The sequence below is a fragment of the Necator americanus genome, chromosome X, assembly GCF_031761385.1.
Source record: "Necator americanus strain Aroian chromosome X, whole genome shotgun sequence".
Lineage (NCBI taxonomy): Eukaryota > Metazoa > Nematoda > Chromadorea > Rhabditida > Ancylostomatidae > Necator > Necator americanus.
Genome location: NC_087376.1, coordinates 4,426,725 through 4,442,991, shown reverse-complemented (window position 1 = coordinate 4,442,991; position 16,267 = coordinate 4,426,725). Strand labels below are relative to the sequence as shown.

Below are 16,267 nucleotides of genomic sequence, written 5' to 3'. Positions count from 1 at the left end.
CGTGCACGAGTTTCCACAGAGCCTTCACCAGTTGTGCATATCAATGCACGTGCACACGAACAAATCACGTGAACAAATAACGTGAACGTAGTGCTTTGGAGTTGTTTTCTATATAATTTTCACCTCAAAACCACTAGACTTGCCCTACAATTGCAAATACGCTGCGAAACTGATCCTTCGCTAACCCCTGCAGCTGATTGGAGCTTGCGAAGATCCCGCCGCGATCACAAATGGTTACGTAATTGCACCATAAATCGTCTCGTTTTCCATTTATTCAAAGTAAAACAGTTTTTGTTTGACATAAATACATTTCCAGGTGATGCACATTATAACTTGTCCATATCCACAACGATCCACATGACTGATTCCATAGAGATGTGTCATTTAATGAACATCTTCATTATCGTACCGGCTAACAAACAACAAAACTAGGACCCAGTCGTTTTTTTTTTCTCGAAGAACTATTTCTTCTCAAGAATATTTTTTCAACAATGAGAACTATTTTCTGGAACATTTTCTAATTTTATTCGAAAGAAAAAAAAAGAAACAAAAATCATCGGTACATAAACATGGTCTACTTCACATGTAAAAGAATTCGTATGAGGAACCGTAGATTTCTATCTAAACATGGATTCGATTCAATTCAGTCCGTACTAAAAATAATGAATCATAAAACATCCGTAATTCGTTTTTTATTTGACATTTACATCGAAGTCATCGCTTCCATTCATCGTAGAAAAAACATAAATTATCTTCGAAAAAAAAAATAAGGAAATTGTTCTTGGGTTTGCTTAGAATATCTTCGGATCGATCGAAGGAATTTTTCTCCGTTTCACATTTCATTTCATTACAATTTTCGCTGAACTTTTTTTTTTACAATAATAATCGCATGTAATTTGTTTTTGGTATAAGAAAATAAATCAGAGTGTTTCTATCGTGATGATGTATCATTGATGAGCAGCGGTAATAATCCATTATTTTGTGTACTGTAACGTAGTCGACCATTCTGTGTAGATCTTGGTTTTTTCGGCACATCATTCGTAATTGCCCAAATCCCAGATGAAATTGAGCGATTATTCTGAAATTAGATGATAAATATTTATGATTACTGCAACGTTTTTTTTTGCGGAAAACGGAAATTATTTAATATTATCGTCACAGACGTACGTACGCTCACACACATACACACAATGCTGACAAATAATAAAATTTTCGCCTAAAAATTTTAATTTTTTTTTATTTCTCTGAAAGAAGGAAGAAAAAACATACTCTTTTCTTAGCTTCTACAGCTGCACATAATACACCACTTCGCATTTCACAAAGTACAAAATTAAATGCTCGAGTGAGATTCTCTTGTAATTCTTCCGCCGAACAACATCCTTCCTTGGGTAGTGGCTCCCTAAAAGAAAGAAAAAAAATTTTGGTAGCTGGTAAGCGTGTGAATATCCGGAGATTGTGAATGTAAATGATTTTGGATCAGGTCCTATGTAAGAATATCTGATTTGTTGAAGGATAAAAAGGATAAAGTGTCTGGCGTTAATCAATCTGCTTGGGATGCGCCCCCACGTTCACTTCAATCCAGAATCGTTTGAGGTTTACAAACGTGTAGCTTGACCTATAGAGTGACCTAATGGAGCTAATCCGATGTCTCGAGTCAGTGTTCTTATCCTCCCAGACAAGTCTGGTACCAGTTTTTCGACCCCGAAGGGATGAAAGGCTTGGTGAGTACCGGGACGGATTCGAACCACCGATCGATCGTGCAGATAGGGGAACCTCTTACCGACTGCACTATACCCGCTCTCTGATTTGTTGTCCGCCACAAAACCAGTGCACTAGATTGTACTGATAATAAATTTGGGTTCCGATTAAAAAAAAAAAATTTAAAAATGTTCTGAGTTATGCAAAATGTGTTCTCTTTTAAGAGTGCGTCATTGGTATATTTGAATGAATAAATATTGTATCTGTGTATTTACAAAAAAAAATTGAAAAAAAGGATAATAACCTCAACGTATGTCGAATAATTATAGCGACAACTTGTGCTCGGAAGATTTTCCATTGTTCTGCTGAGAATTGAATATTTGAATGAAAATATGCATGACCTAAACGCCTTCCTAACTGTCGTATTCCTTCCTCTTGTCGACCACGAGCACAGAACCTAAGAAAAAAAAGTTTTGCGCAAAGAAAATACAGTGTTACAAGAAATAATAAAAGTATGTAGTAGAAAAGAAAAAAAAATCGCAGAGTACGGTATCATTTTTTTCTGTTTTTTCTTCGTTTCTAAAAAAAGACAGTTAATTTCAATGGGAACAAACTCGTGTTGTTTTTTTTCTCTTCAAAATCAAATCATATGCAAAACTCCACTGTTTATCAAGAAAGAAATAAAAAAGAAGAGGAGAAACTAAAAATAAGGATCAAGTTTAAAAGCAAAGAGATTTTCTGGTTTTTTTTTCAAGTTTTTTGGAACTATTTAAGGATAAATCTTACCATTTTAAAACCTGTTCGACAAAATGTCCAACTTGTTCGCCTTTTTGTTGAAAGGACGGTAAACACGAATATAATTCACCATCTGGTTTTGGTAATGGTTTCGGTGTATCCACAATCAAGGATACCATTTCAGGATTTGTTGAACAAATCTGAAATTATGTTCCTTTTTACTCAAACAAAAAAAAAGCCAAAGCAAAAATAAAACCTTAGTTAAAATCTCCATTCCTATCGATCGTTTTGAAGGTGCTATCCTTCTCAATACAAATTCAGCTACACGTGGTTTTACTGGGATAACTCGATAAGATGACGAAAAAGTTATACTAGCTAGTCGACGACTATTCTAAAAATACATAGATAAATAAATTTTTCAAATTATACTTATTTTGAATATACACACCATTCTCACCTTTGATATGGTAGGAAATCTGTAAAATAGTAACCAGTTTGTAGCGCTGTGAAGTACCAGTAACATATTGGATGCATCAGTTAAATAGAAAGAATTCATGTAACGATCAATAAGTCCTTCTTCGTTAGATCTAAAAGTTTGACAAAATTTTTCTCAATTTTAAGAAAATAATAGGAAAATTGGTCAATTGATCAGAAATTGGATGGTAAGAATTTTTACGGGGATTTTTAGCAGACTGACATAATTAATTAAAGAATTTTTTTAATTTCCACATGAATTTGGTACTTTAGTACAATTTATCTATCTTAAAACAAATTTATAACTAACATATTTAGTTGGAAAATAAATTAAATTTTAATTAACTTAATTAGTAGAAAAAAGGTGGGTTAGTTTTCTCATTGATTCGAGCAAATGTGACCGTGTTCATAATTAATAGTTATTCTGGAATCAGTAATATCTGACTAAAATATTTGTCTATACGGATCTCTGGAAATCTACATCTAACTCAGTGTTAATGCCACTGAAATCCTTGGGCACATAAAGTCGAAAAAATCCTTGGAAATCTATGAAATGGGAATTTTTCCTGAATTGCAGTAGAATTTTCTTATATTATATGAAGTAGAGGGCTCTAAGCGTGTTTTTTTTCGGTTTATTTCGATGATGAAATTAACATAGTTAAGATCAACCGATCTATATCAAATATGCAGCGTTTTGTTCGATATTATCCATTTTAATGTGGAATTTCATAATTCCGCAATTAAAGAAGTCCTCGTCCTTACTGGCAAAAAACCTGACCGCCCCGCCTATTTTCACAAGCCTTTCTTGAGGTCAACTTTGTTCCATAAAGAAAATTTTACAAATGCTTCAAAAAGATGATAGTAGTGCCAGGTGTGGACTATACGACAGGTAAGATAAAACCACCCATCCACGCTCTCGGAGCTTCCGTCTTGTCGTTAAAGGCATCATCTCACGAATCTGAGGTGGTAGGGATTTTAGGTGGAGTATTCGTATACGGGGTCGTAGATTATGGAGAGGGAGGTGATTCCGTCCATTTCTTCCTGTATCAGTGGAAACGGACGACCCTGGAATGCTGTTTCTTGTGACCGCTTATGTTGCAATGCGCAACGTTTGGGCTCCGTTCAACTCCTCCCCGCCTGCGATTCGTGGAAAACCCATTCGGACGAATCTCAGGCGAGGGTTGCGCAACGGTGGCGCGCTGCAATTGAGGTAATCGTAAGAAACAGCATTCCGGGGTCGTCCGTTTCCACTGATACAAGAAGAAATGGACGGAATCAGCCCCCTCTATAATCTACGATCCCGTATAAGAGTACTCCACTTGAAATCCCTACCACCTCAGATTCGTGGGGTGATGCCTTTAAAGATGTCTGCGGCTTGACGTTAATTTGATGGAACACAACACTATTTCTATTGGCGAATTCTGGCCGCTTCTGGTCGATCGACTGCTTCAATCTGGTCAATTCTTGACAGTAGAGGTTCGAAATGAGTGTTTAGTCGGATGGGCGTAGGTCATAGTGGATGGTTACCTTCCAATCCCACCAAACACTGAGCAGACCTTCTTGACCGTTAATTCGGGCTTGTTTGGGGCGGTTCACCGCCGATGGACCACAATCTTTTCTCGTTTCTGTTCCCGTAATGTCACCTTTAAATCACCGTAGGGTATGACCCGATATAATGTTTACATCGTCAGATATAGCTAACTAAAGATATCTAGCAAAAACGCTCAGAACTTTTACTTCAACTAATGTTAAGTATTATACTACTGTACTATTACCAGTTTGGATGTCTGGCTAGCGCGGGACATCAAACCTCTCCCGCCTCGTCTCTTTTCGCTGATCAATAGAAATTAAACGTAGTGGCATTTTCCGGAAAATTAAATTCATACTTTTTCTAACGACGCTTTTCTCGTTCTTTCGTTTTAGAAATTTAAGCATTCACAAAATGACCACTAATTGAAATGATGATTTCATGGTCCTCATCCTAAATTCGTCAGTTTACATTTAGAGATCATTCAAATTTTAGCTTCAAACACTCCTTCGATACCAATATAATATGGACACAATCTGAGATCATTAGCCGAAGAATGGATTTTCTTCCTGTTTTCCCAACAGTTATCACAGAATGATATTTAACATAAAATGATACAATCATCTACTGATATAGGTAAGGTTTTACGTCAGATCATGTAAACTGTTAGCTACTATTTAAAGGCATCACTCCAGGAGTCTGGAGCAGTGCAGGTTTCAGTTGGGTTATGCTTATGCGGGGTCATAGATTATGTGGAGGAGGGTGATTCCGTGCATTTCTCCCTAACTGCCGTAAAAAACGACCCCTAAGATGTGGCGGTGCACAAGGCTGGCGTGCTCCAATCGAACTCATTGTGGAAAAGAGCGCCCTGAAACGCTCAAAGCTGCATTTTGCGGGCCGTTTTTTACGGCAATTAGGAAAAAATGGACGGAATCACCCTCCTTCCATAATTTACGACCCCGTCTAGGCATAACCCACCTGAAACCCGCACCACCTCAGATTCGTGGGGTGATACCTTAAAGCAGCCGGTTTCATTCATGTTCCCTGAATTTCATTTCCTGAAGAAAGGATGTTGGGAACCTGATGAGGCAAATGTGCTTAGAGAATACAGATGCAGTGAAGCGCATAGGAGTAAAACGCGACACAGCAGCTTTCAAAAATTCACAAAATGATAAAATAAAATAATAATTTCACCATAAAATGGTTCATAACGTTTCGTTTACGTGATATTTAAATTATTATACTGTTAAAAACATTATTTTATTAGCATTGTAGCATTTCATATGTTCTCGAAACGTCATCATAACAATAGAATTTAGTGCATCTTGCACCATCAGTCTTGCACTTTCTCTCCCTCTTCTTCTTCTCCTCAAAATTCGTCATCAGAATTGCAAAGAAAGAAAAAAACATATACTTCATATGCAGGAATTTTTTTTTACAGATAAATTTATTCTGCAAATTCTGCAGAACAAAGCTCTGAGAAATGTTCGTAATAAAGTTTTTTTTTTTGCATTTATGGGACACGGTAGTTAAATTATAAATAGATGGACTTACTCGACACTTTCTCCATAACCAAATAATTCCAGTAATATCGTATTGAACATATACAATGTATTACAAAGAATAAATTTAAAGTTGAGAAGCTATAAATAACGGAAATGAGTTTTTCTGGATGAATACCTCTCAAAATTCTTTAAAAAATCACTTACATATAGCCGCATTGGTATATTTCGATTTATTTGTGCCGTAAGATGCACATTTCCAACACTTCTTTGATTACATGCATGAATAGTTTTTACCGTTAAAGTTCCAATAAAAATAATAGGAAGAGGTGCACGGAATATCAAATCCGGAAAGAAATGAACAACTGGAAAAGTGGAGATTTTCACAGAGAATAATTATACTGTTTAAAGAGAAAAAAAAAAGAAAAATTTACCAAATCTATACAGACGACTATTACTGTCATCATATGGTTTTAGAAGTGTATGATTACGTAGACGGCTGCCGACAATTTCAAAACATGGGACAAGTTGTCGCTCGAATGGGACCGGTAATAGATTGAGCACAAACGCTCCGGCAGCAATTGCAGCACATAACCATCCAGCAGCAAATCGAGCTGTACGAGCTCGTTGTTCCAGAGGTTTCGATACCGCCAAATATCTATAATGAATAAAGGATAAAGTGTCTAGCGTTAATCATTCCGCTTCTGATCCGCCCACGCATTCACTTCAATTCAAAATCGTTTGAGATTTACGAACGTGCAACTGGCCTATATAATGACTTGCGATGGATAGCCGATGTGTCAAATCAGTGTTTTTATCCTCCCAGACAAGTCTGGTACCAATTTTTCGACCCCGAAGGGATGAAAGGCTTGGTAAGTAGCGGGGCGGATTCGAACTTCCGATCGACCGCGCAGGAAGCGGAACCACTAACCGACTGCGCTACACCCGCCCCTCAAAAATCTATATTGATTAGGATTTTGAATATCTTTTTTATAAATAGAGAGAATTAGTAAAGATAAGGTCAAATGAAAGTGGCAGCGTCCAACAAATTCAATTCAAAAAGAAAAATAAAATAATTAGCAATTTTTGATGACTCCAGCCCATCATTTTGGAATCCATGTTTTTCTTTTAGATCATAAAACCAATCCATGAAGCTATGGACACAACTAATATGCATATATCCATAGAATAAATACAATTTCACTTTCCAATTCACATTTTGATCGTAATCCAGAGATAGTTTCGTGCATTGTTGCAGGAATGAGAACAAGAAAAGGAAGGAAAATGATGTTGTGCGTTGAACTTCCAGAAGAAACAACATCAAAAACAAAATTTAAGAATTCGTTGAAGTTTCATCAGAACTTTTAGCATCGTATGTTTATAAATCAGCATTTATACCAAGAAATTCGACTTAAAAGTTTTTCTAGGGGTAATTTCACATTTTATGAATGTTTGGAATCACTAAAGTAGTGGAATGGTTTTCCTCAAACGTGATTCGAGAGTATTTTTTTCTAAAACAATGAAATTCCTGAAAAAACTCAGTGAGAAATATTACAAAACCTGACGAGTAGAACGATTATCCGAAAATTTTACCGCTAAGAGTTTTTATTCATCAAGCATGTAAGCTTTCAAACGACAATCAATATCCGCAGAGGATCAGCGAATCCGGGAAACGGAAATCCGTTAAATCCAGAAGACAGAAACAACTTCCTTTGATATATTTGTAGCCGCTCCCATTGTAATGAGGAACCCGCTCATCATTGGCGAAAATGCGGCCAGAGGAAAAAAAAAAACGTTCTCAAAGGGACCATTAAAGCAAAACCAAGTGATGTAATCTTGTTTTTTTTCTCCCTTCATTACTATACTGCCCCTATTTTTGATAAGTGAATCTTCTAAGAATATCGTTTTTTTTTTTACAAACGAAAACTTATAGCATTATATTAATATCCAATTGAACGTCGACTTAATGTGAAATTTCGTTCGAATCTGAGGTGCGCTTTTTAGAAATTGAAAAAAAAAATTCAGAATAAAATTTTTAGGCGGCACTAAACTATACAATCGAAACAAAACAATCTATGGGAATTCTAGATGGTCTTGAAGTAATCTCCGACACTTTGTCCACAAAATACTTTCTTTTTAAAAAGTAGGATTTAATTGCATAGGACATGTACGAGAAAGAATTCCCGTGATGGATCTGAAGACAGGATTTGGTAGAGATTGATGAAGATTTCAAAAATTTTAGAAACGATCAATATTCGCGAAAAATTGTGGACGATTTGAGCAATATCGCCTTTGGCTATAGTTGGTCAGTTGGAGATGTGACCTCCATTATTTGATCAGAGCTTTAAATTAACTAAATTTTTTATTTACTTCATAAAAGAGAAAAAAGTTCTTACTGATTTGTAATTATTAACAATTATAACAACTAACTTACTATTAACAACTTAACAACAACTTATGAAAATTGTTTCATTGAAGTATTGAGTGTACGAGAGCTTAGAGACTGGTTCCTACCTCTCTCTTAATGGCCTCCTCCCCTGGTAGCTTTACAAAAAGTCTTACAAAAAAGTCTTACAAAAAGAATTATTTAGAAAATTCCTCTACTGCAAAATTAGAAAAATTAAATTGCAAAATTTGTCCACAATATACTTTTTTCTAAAAAATTTTTAAAAATCATCCTAACCTCCTGTCAAAATCGATACACAGTAATAACTTTAATATAAGAGTAAATCTAGGTTTCCTTTGATTTAGAAAAAAAAACAGAAAAACAATTTAGCTTGCGCTGACTCTTTTTCCTCTAAGAGCACACAATGCCATTGTGCGGGTGGCATTTTGAAGATGTAAAAGAGAAAAAACAAAGAGAGACAAAGAGATGACGTCATTGCTGAAGAACATAGTCGAAGAAGGATTTTAAGGATTCTTTCAACTATAGAAGCAAAGATGAAAGAGGTGGATTTTGTCTATTGGGGAATATTTTAAAGAAATCCGTACTAGTACTATCTATCGAATTTATTTCTTCAACATCTATTAAAATATTACTGTCAAGTTAGAATGGATGTATTTAGAGTTTAAAAATAAATAAAAATATTACCTTTCCAGTGTGATTGCAAATACTTGCCAGATCGTACACGAGACACAAAATGAAGCAAACGGTTGAAGAAGAAATAGAATATAGGCCATAATTCCATAAACGGGAATCATTCCGTACAATAATGATGGAATTCCGTATGTTGCTGAAAAAAACCAGATTATACATTGCTAATAAAGTGAAAAATTTTATTTATTTTATTTTATTTCGAATTCTAAAGATGTTAACCTTATAAAAAATAAGAAGTACACACTACCGCTTAAGTCGCACAGATTTTCCCCCACCAGAGTTGACCATTTAAGGATAGATAAGAAAAAAAACGAACATGAATGGATCATGGATTGGTTCTGGATTAGACGTACTATTGATCAGTTGTGAAATACAACAGCTGATAGAAGTAGCAAGGATTTTTCCTAGCACCTTCACAAAAATGATGATAATTTACCTTGGGAACAAAATCTTTGAAAAGAATTAAGGAAAAATTTCTGAAATTAACTGACTTAAAAAAACAACACGCTTTAGTAATAATTGAAAATGATTCATCAAACCTAGGAAATAAAATAAGATTTAAAATCAAATTATTCACAAAAAAACAAAAGAAATTTTATTTAACTTCTCATACACTAAAATATTCTCTTTTTAGAATGGAAATAACGTATATTTTTTTCAAACAGAGGTTCAAACAAAAAACAAGTGAAATTTTAACGTGCATTAATGTATGTATATTGATGTTATAAAAAGATGTGGCCAATTCACATCCATAATTTATTCTACATACAAGAAATACGATTATATTTCATGGAAAACGTTTCCTAGAGTTCAATGACTCTACGAAATGATAGATGGAATTTGAAAAACTCCGCTTCATTACCATAGGTAAACATATATTAATAAGTATGAATTTTAACAAAAATGAACAATTTCCTCTACAAATAGGCACTGTTGTATGTAAACATGTTTGAAAATTTGAAAATTCAATCAAAATTTTCTGACAATTTCCATGTTGAACTGAGGAGAACATGTCTTTATAAATTATAAATAAATTATATTATTAATTTTATCGACAGCTACATATATTCAGCATCAAAATAAGATTACGATTATATGGGTCCGATTCTGTGGAATACTATCCGCAGTTCAGGAGGAATTCATATCAGTATTCAGTAAGTATCTACTCTAAAATCCCTCAAAAACCCTCAAAAACCTCACCGAGGCACGCTACAAGATAAAGGCTGTCCCATATACAAATCATTCCTAAATGGATTGCCAAGCGTTTCGAGAACACATGTGAGCTGTAAATCTAAACAGAAAAAATTTAAGTGATTACTAGGAAAATTTAAAAAAAAAACAAGTAAACAAAAACCTATAAGTACAAACCTGTTTAAGCAATAAAAGGCTGCCAGCGAGACCAAGAGCGACTAGTATGGATGTGAGGACACCGTTGTATCGAAAACTAAAAGTAATATGTTCATAAAATCAATAAAATTAGGAAAAAAATAGCTGGATGACATACCTAAATTGTTTATACTCCTGGAATGTGTTACGCATTTGTGCAGCAATATTTTGTTCCGAACTTGCATAATACATTTCAATATCGAAACACCAATCGATCATTGGGAATTGTGGAAGGGAATTGTTCGTCATATTCTGGAAAAATATTGCGGTTCAAGTGAAATATATATGTACCATAGATTTTTTTTCTTAAAAATTAATTTATGCATCGAAATTTTCTCGAAATGAACGTTTGTGCATATGTAATGAACGTTGGAAAACGGACGAGTTCATAGAATTTAAATGCTACGAAGAGTGGGAAATATGTGAGGAGAGATGATCTTAACGCTTAAAAAGAAAAAAATAAAAATTTAATATAAATTCTCATATTTTCTCTCGGTCACATCTACACATATAATTCAGAGAAAAAATTTTAAAAAATAGTAAAAAGATAAGACACGTCCCTTAAAAATAAGGTATGTATGAGTAAGATAAGATACACAGCGGTTTCTGGATAATCTAACTTCTTCATTTAAACGCTTAGTGGCTACTAAATAAGTGTCTAGAGTAATCAGATAATAGTAGTTTCTATATCTCTACCTAATATATTTTTTACGACATCAATTCGTGGAAATAAGTATGTAATTTCGAAAAATATCTTTATTTTTATTTTTCTAAGCTGTAAATAAGTCAACGAATAGCATTAATAAGAAATTTTCCCTAACAATGCTATCTTAATAAAGTGTTGCAAGAAATCTTGGTCCCTAACCAGTAGAAAAAAAGTAGCAGTAAAAAAAACACAAATTCATAGACGGGGAAGAAGCAAATTAATTAAAGTGGTGGTACGTGTTTTTAGTTTAAAATGTTTAAAGCAAAAATTATCATTAAAGTCAAAAAATGTACGAAATATACACATAATTTGACTTTATAATTCTTTTAAAAATCATCTGAAACGTAATTGGGAGAAAACGTTTTTCTAAAAAAAAATTTCAAAATCATATTTTCAAACATAGTCATAAAGATGAATATCGAAAATGTTCACATCATGACATTTTCGCTAAGTGTTAGATGACTACTAAGTAGAGAACATGGATAATGAGGCCGATTAATATTTTCTCCGTTTCCTACTCCATCAATCATCCATTCACATGCTGTTTACAGATGTTTCTGCAAGGATTCACATAAATTCCCAGAGAAATACATCTTCCTTAATTATGTAACTAAAAGCTTCAACGTAAGCGTTTAAAAAATGTAGAAATTTATGGATTTCCATTAAGTAAAGTAATACGCTACACTAGTAAACGATGTATACAATTATGAGAACGAGGTAAACAGAGGATAAAATGAATAAAATTATGACATCAACGATTTTTTTTTTGATGAATTTACTCTAAACTCCCGAATGCATAGGTTTGGGCGAAAAACAACAATGTAGCATTGATCGGACGTTTCAAAGTAAATCTGCAACTGTTTACGAAAACAAGTGTGAATGGATGACTAAAATCTGGAGGAAATCCGTGAATTAAATGAAGTTGCGGCACGTTTTTTGGTTATCTGTTAGAAGACGAATTCTTGTAAGAGAAACGAAACCATGTATCTTCTGATAACTAAAGATACAAAATAAGGATATCAGTGAATCCTAGGGAGCTATTTGGTCGCGAACTGGAAAATTACGTCGTTAATTTCCGAAAAGGGACATAGATATCCTCAATGCCTCGCTTTATTGGATATCCAGAATATGAGAATGGGTACGCACATCCACGACATCCAAGAACGGACTAACAAGTAGTAGTTGTTGTTAATAAGTTGTTTGTTTTTTGAATGAAATGTAGAGCTCCATTTATTCATGTGATGTTCAGATGTCTCCAGAAGTTTCGAAAAGAAAAACGAGTGGTCTACTTTTCTTCAACGAGGAATAGTTCTTAAGATTGTGGATTAACAGTTTAAGGATAAATGTGATTGATTGATTGATTACATGATTAAAGATAAAGGATAAAGTGTCTGGCGTCAGTAACGTCTGGGACCAATTTATCGACCACGCAATGATGAAAAGCGTGGTTGGCGCTAGAGCGAAAGCGAACCTCCGATCGATCATGCTACAGCTACAGCTGAACCTCTTACCGATTGCGCTACACCGTTGCAGTTAATGATAGGTGTTCAGAATATTTCAGGATATTCAAATTCTCATTCAATTTTAATCACTACATAATATTATCTGCAAATAGTAGCGCATTTAAGATCTTCATAGACGCATCAAAAATTGCATATTTTAGCAAATTTTTCTGGAGCGTCTGTAGACTTATAAACATTTTATATGGGTACTGATAACAATGATCTAAAAGAAGCATTTCGGCAAAAATTACTGTTTATTAGACGGAAGATAACTCGTAGACGCGAACATGTTAAAAAAAAGTATTTTTACTACTTTATAATGTTGAATTTTCTACTAAGTAAGTTCCAAAGAAAAGTAAAAGTAAAACATTATGCTACGGCTAAAATAAAAATATTTCATCGAGAAGAGAATTGAATTTTGTCCACTTCCAACTCAAAAAAGAAAACGTTTTATAATCGAGAAATGAAAAAAAAATGGAAAAAGCGGTATTAGGGATGTTGCAATGCTTTCCTGGGAATAAAACTGGTGAGTCCAGACACGAATCAAGCGATCTTAGTCCAGTACTAATACCACACACATAAAATCTATTAGCAGAATGTTCTAATTTTGGTGGTTGCAACAGCTATTTATTCGATTTTTGCTATTGGGTTTTTTTTCTCATCTGACTAGTTATTGGGTTTCCAACGTAATCCAAAACCTTTTGGATATTAGTACACCAAGGATCACCAGGTAGAACTCTAGACTTCTAGAATCTCTAGAAATCTCTTGATCGAAAATTTTCAGTCTTTAATAGATGTGAGCATATTTTGAGTGATAAGTAGTTAGTTTTTTTTTTCAAATGTTTAAGGATGTTTTAGGATATTGAATAGGATTAAAAGACCCTCCAAGTTTTTGAAAACCTTTCACTTGAGAAAATAATTATTTTACTGTCATTCAGAGGTGCTCTTTTTTTTGCTGAAAACAATAAATTTCTCCACAAACCACACAAAATTTTATGATTATCACCTCTTTATGTGTCTTACATTTTTCACTAAAAATGAGAATAAACGAACAACGCTAACCAAAAAATTCAACAAAAATATTCAAAAGATCACACGGAGGACAATTTCATCCTTAAGATCCTTTAGTTAGACATCCTTTAGTTGGTGTACTCATTAATACAATATATCTGATAATAATCTCTTTAATCTCTGAGGGGAAATTATTTAAATAATGTGAATTTTGTTTCCGCTACATCACTTGAAACATTAACGACGTAAAATCGACAAACAGATGTTTTCTTTCTGCCAAGAATTAGTTTTTAGTGCTTAAGAATAGGACATATTTTATGTTTTTCTTTGTTTTGTTTGGATGTTTTTTCAGCGATATTTTTAAAATAATAAGAAAGTTTCATGGATCGAGAACTGGCACACAAACGTTTCTTCAATGTTCAAAAATAAGAAAAAATAAGAATAAAAATAGAAGAAGTTGGAGAAATTCTTGTGTCACAACTAATACTTTTTACGGATAAAATTGAATTATCAAGAAATTCGATTGAAACGGATATACAACATAGCAATAGCAAGTAAAATAGTATCATACAAATGAAAATGACCTAACAACGTTAAGTGACAGAGACAATCCCCCTACATCTATCATTCCCCTAAAAAAACATGTTTTGAATAAATCTCTAGTTATTAACGAAGATTTGCACGATGGTAACGAATGTATATCACTTTCGACGGCCTCACCGATATCCTATTTCCTCAATTATCCACAGGACATCGGTTATTTTCATATAAACTCGTACTGATGATAAATACCATAATCCAAATGGCTAATGACTAAGAAAATTCAACATTAAATGTAGTATCGTTGAGAAAAAAAACTATAAATATGAGAGACTAACGTTAAATGAACTAAACATGTATTATCTTTCAATTAATGATCCTGAAAAAGTTGCAAAACTTGAAGAATAAGATCCAAAAAAAAAATCAGATATGATATAGTATCCTGAAAATTTCCAAGAAAGGAAATATAAGATATATGAGAAGTTTTATTATAGGTTTTTCTTATGTATTTCTAGAAATTAATTTCATCTATCGTCTCCCATAATAGAATAGTCATGCTAGAGAGATAGTAGTTAGTTTTGAAAAAAAAAATCCTTACTATCCACGGACATGTCTTGAACATATTTCTATGATGCGGATAAAGATAAAAGATAGAAATTAATCTAATGGTAACACGTATAGTATTTTTACAAGTAGGAGAGAAAACTAATGTTGATCCCACGAAGAATTTCTCCAATTCATTCAATCCCAAACCAAAAAACATGTGAATTTGCAAGTGTACAAATGGAAGTTTTGAAGAAAAAAAAATCCTTATTATCCATGAACATGTCTTGAACATATTTCTAGTTGCAGATAAAGATAAGAGATAAAAATTAACCTGATGGATGAACCTAAGGAATGAAAAAGTAGGGAAAAAAAAAGAAGCGCTGAAAAGAAAGACGTATAATTCATGCATGCATCATGATGTTCCCAGATGTTCACACACAAAAGCGTGTAAGCGTGCTGTGATGAGGAAAACAGAAAGAAAAACTTATGTGCTCATGTGCATCCTTCAAAGAATAGCCCCGCGATACTAACACATACGAACATAAAAGCAGTTTTTAAAAGATTAATGGATTTTTTTTCCTGGACAGAAAATGCCTGGAAAAGTCATAAATATTCCCCCCCCCCTCCCCTTCACCCGTCAGCACATTTTACATCAGAATAAAATGTGTACCAGTCATAGACTATATGTGCTGATTTTTTGTGTAGAAGTTTCTGGATTTTTCCATTGTTTTTTCTTGTAGATTTTAAAACCCCTACATGTTAGGTGTGTAGTTAGTCCTATCACGGAGACCTGTTACTAACACTAACATACTAGGTAATCAACCGTGGATTATAGATGACCCTAAAGTTACAGTATCCTTGTATCCCTGGCATAACGAGGTTTTGTAGGTATAGATTTAAAAAGAACATATGTAACTTCTCGATCTGTAAGATGACGAATATGTCAAAGTTCTTCAGGATATCGCTAACTCGGATAGCAGTGTCAATCTTTGGATTAATCCATAAATATGGGAAGTGTTGTGTACCCTCATACGTCATCGCTTCTAAAGAGTTATTCGATAGTAGCGTAGTGACAGGTTTGATACATTATACTGGACATGATTACACTTCCAGTAATATATTGATGTTTTTGCAGGTTCTGATTTTTTTTTTCCAGAAATTCGGAACAATTCGTACGATTCATTCCTGCTTCCATCCCCAAAGAATCAATTTTTTTAATTTAATCTTATGTTTTGAATATTATTTCCTACATGTTCTTCTATTTTCATATTTTCTAAAATCTAATTTATTTTTTATTCAATTGTTTCGTATTTTTTGAGCGGACATTCGAAAAAAATCTTCAGATAAATGCCAGCTGAAATTGTAGAGAAAAATTCCCTTATCATAGTGCAAAACTGAAAGTTACGAACTGGAAATAATTGAAATTTTGAAATAAAACCAAACAGGTATATTTATGAAGGATACCAGAATAGAATACTGAAGGAAGACACTATGGAATAGTTGTTAACAACTACATAGCAGCTAATTTGTGGTTTTCCTGAA

At 33.7% G+C, this 16,267-nt stretch overlaps 1 protein-coding gene across 1 annotated transcript; it reads right to left on the bottom strand.

Annotated features, from left to right (window-relative positions):
- Positions 1–931: 931 nt before the first annotated feature.
- Positions 932–10,669, bottom strand: RB195_021466 (uncharacterized protein; the record flags this gene model as incomplete). Its single annotated transcript, XM_064208210.1, has 13 exons — positions 932–1,078; positions 1,270–1,399; positions 2,003–2,155; positions 2,485–2,633; positions 2,690–2,824; positions 2,891–3,020; positions 5,990–6,078; positions 6,145–6,302; positions 6,372–6,595; positions 9,029–9,170; positions 10,235–10,325; positions 10,403–10,478; positions 10,539–10,669. 13 exons carry the CDS (start codon positions 10,667–10,669, stop codon positions 932–934), a joined length of 1,755 nt encoding a protein of 584 aa, XP_064064091.1.
- Between the last annotated feature and the right edge of the window lie 5,598 nt (positions 10,670–16,267).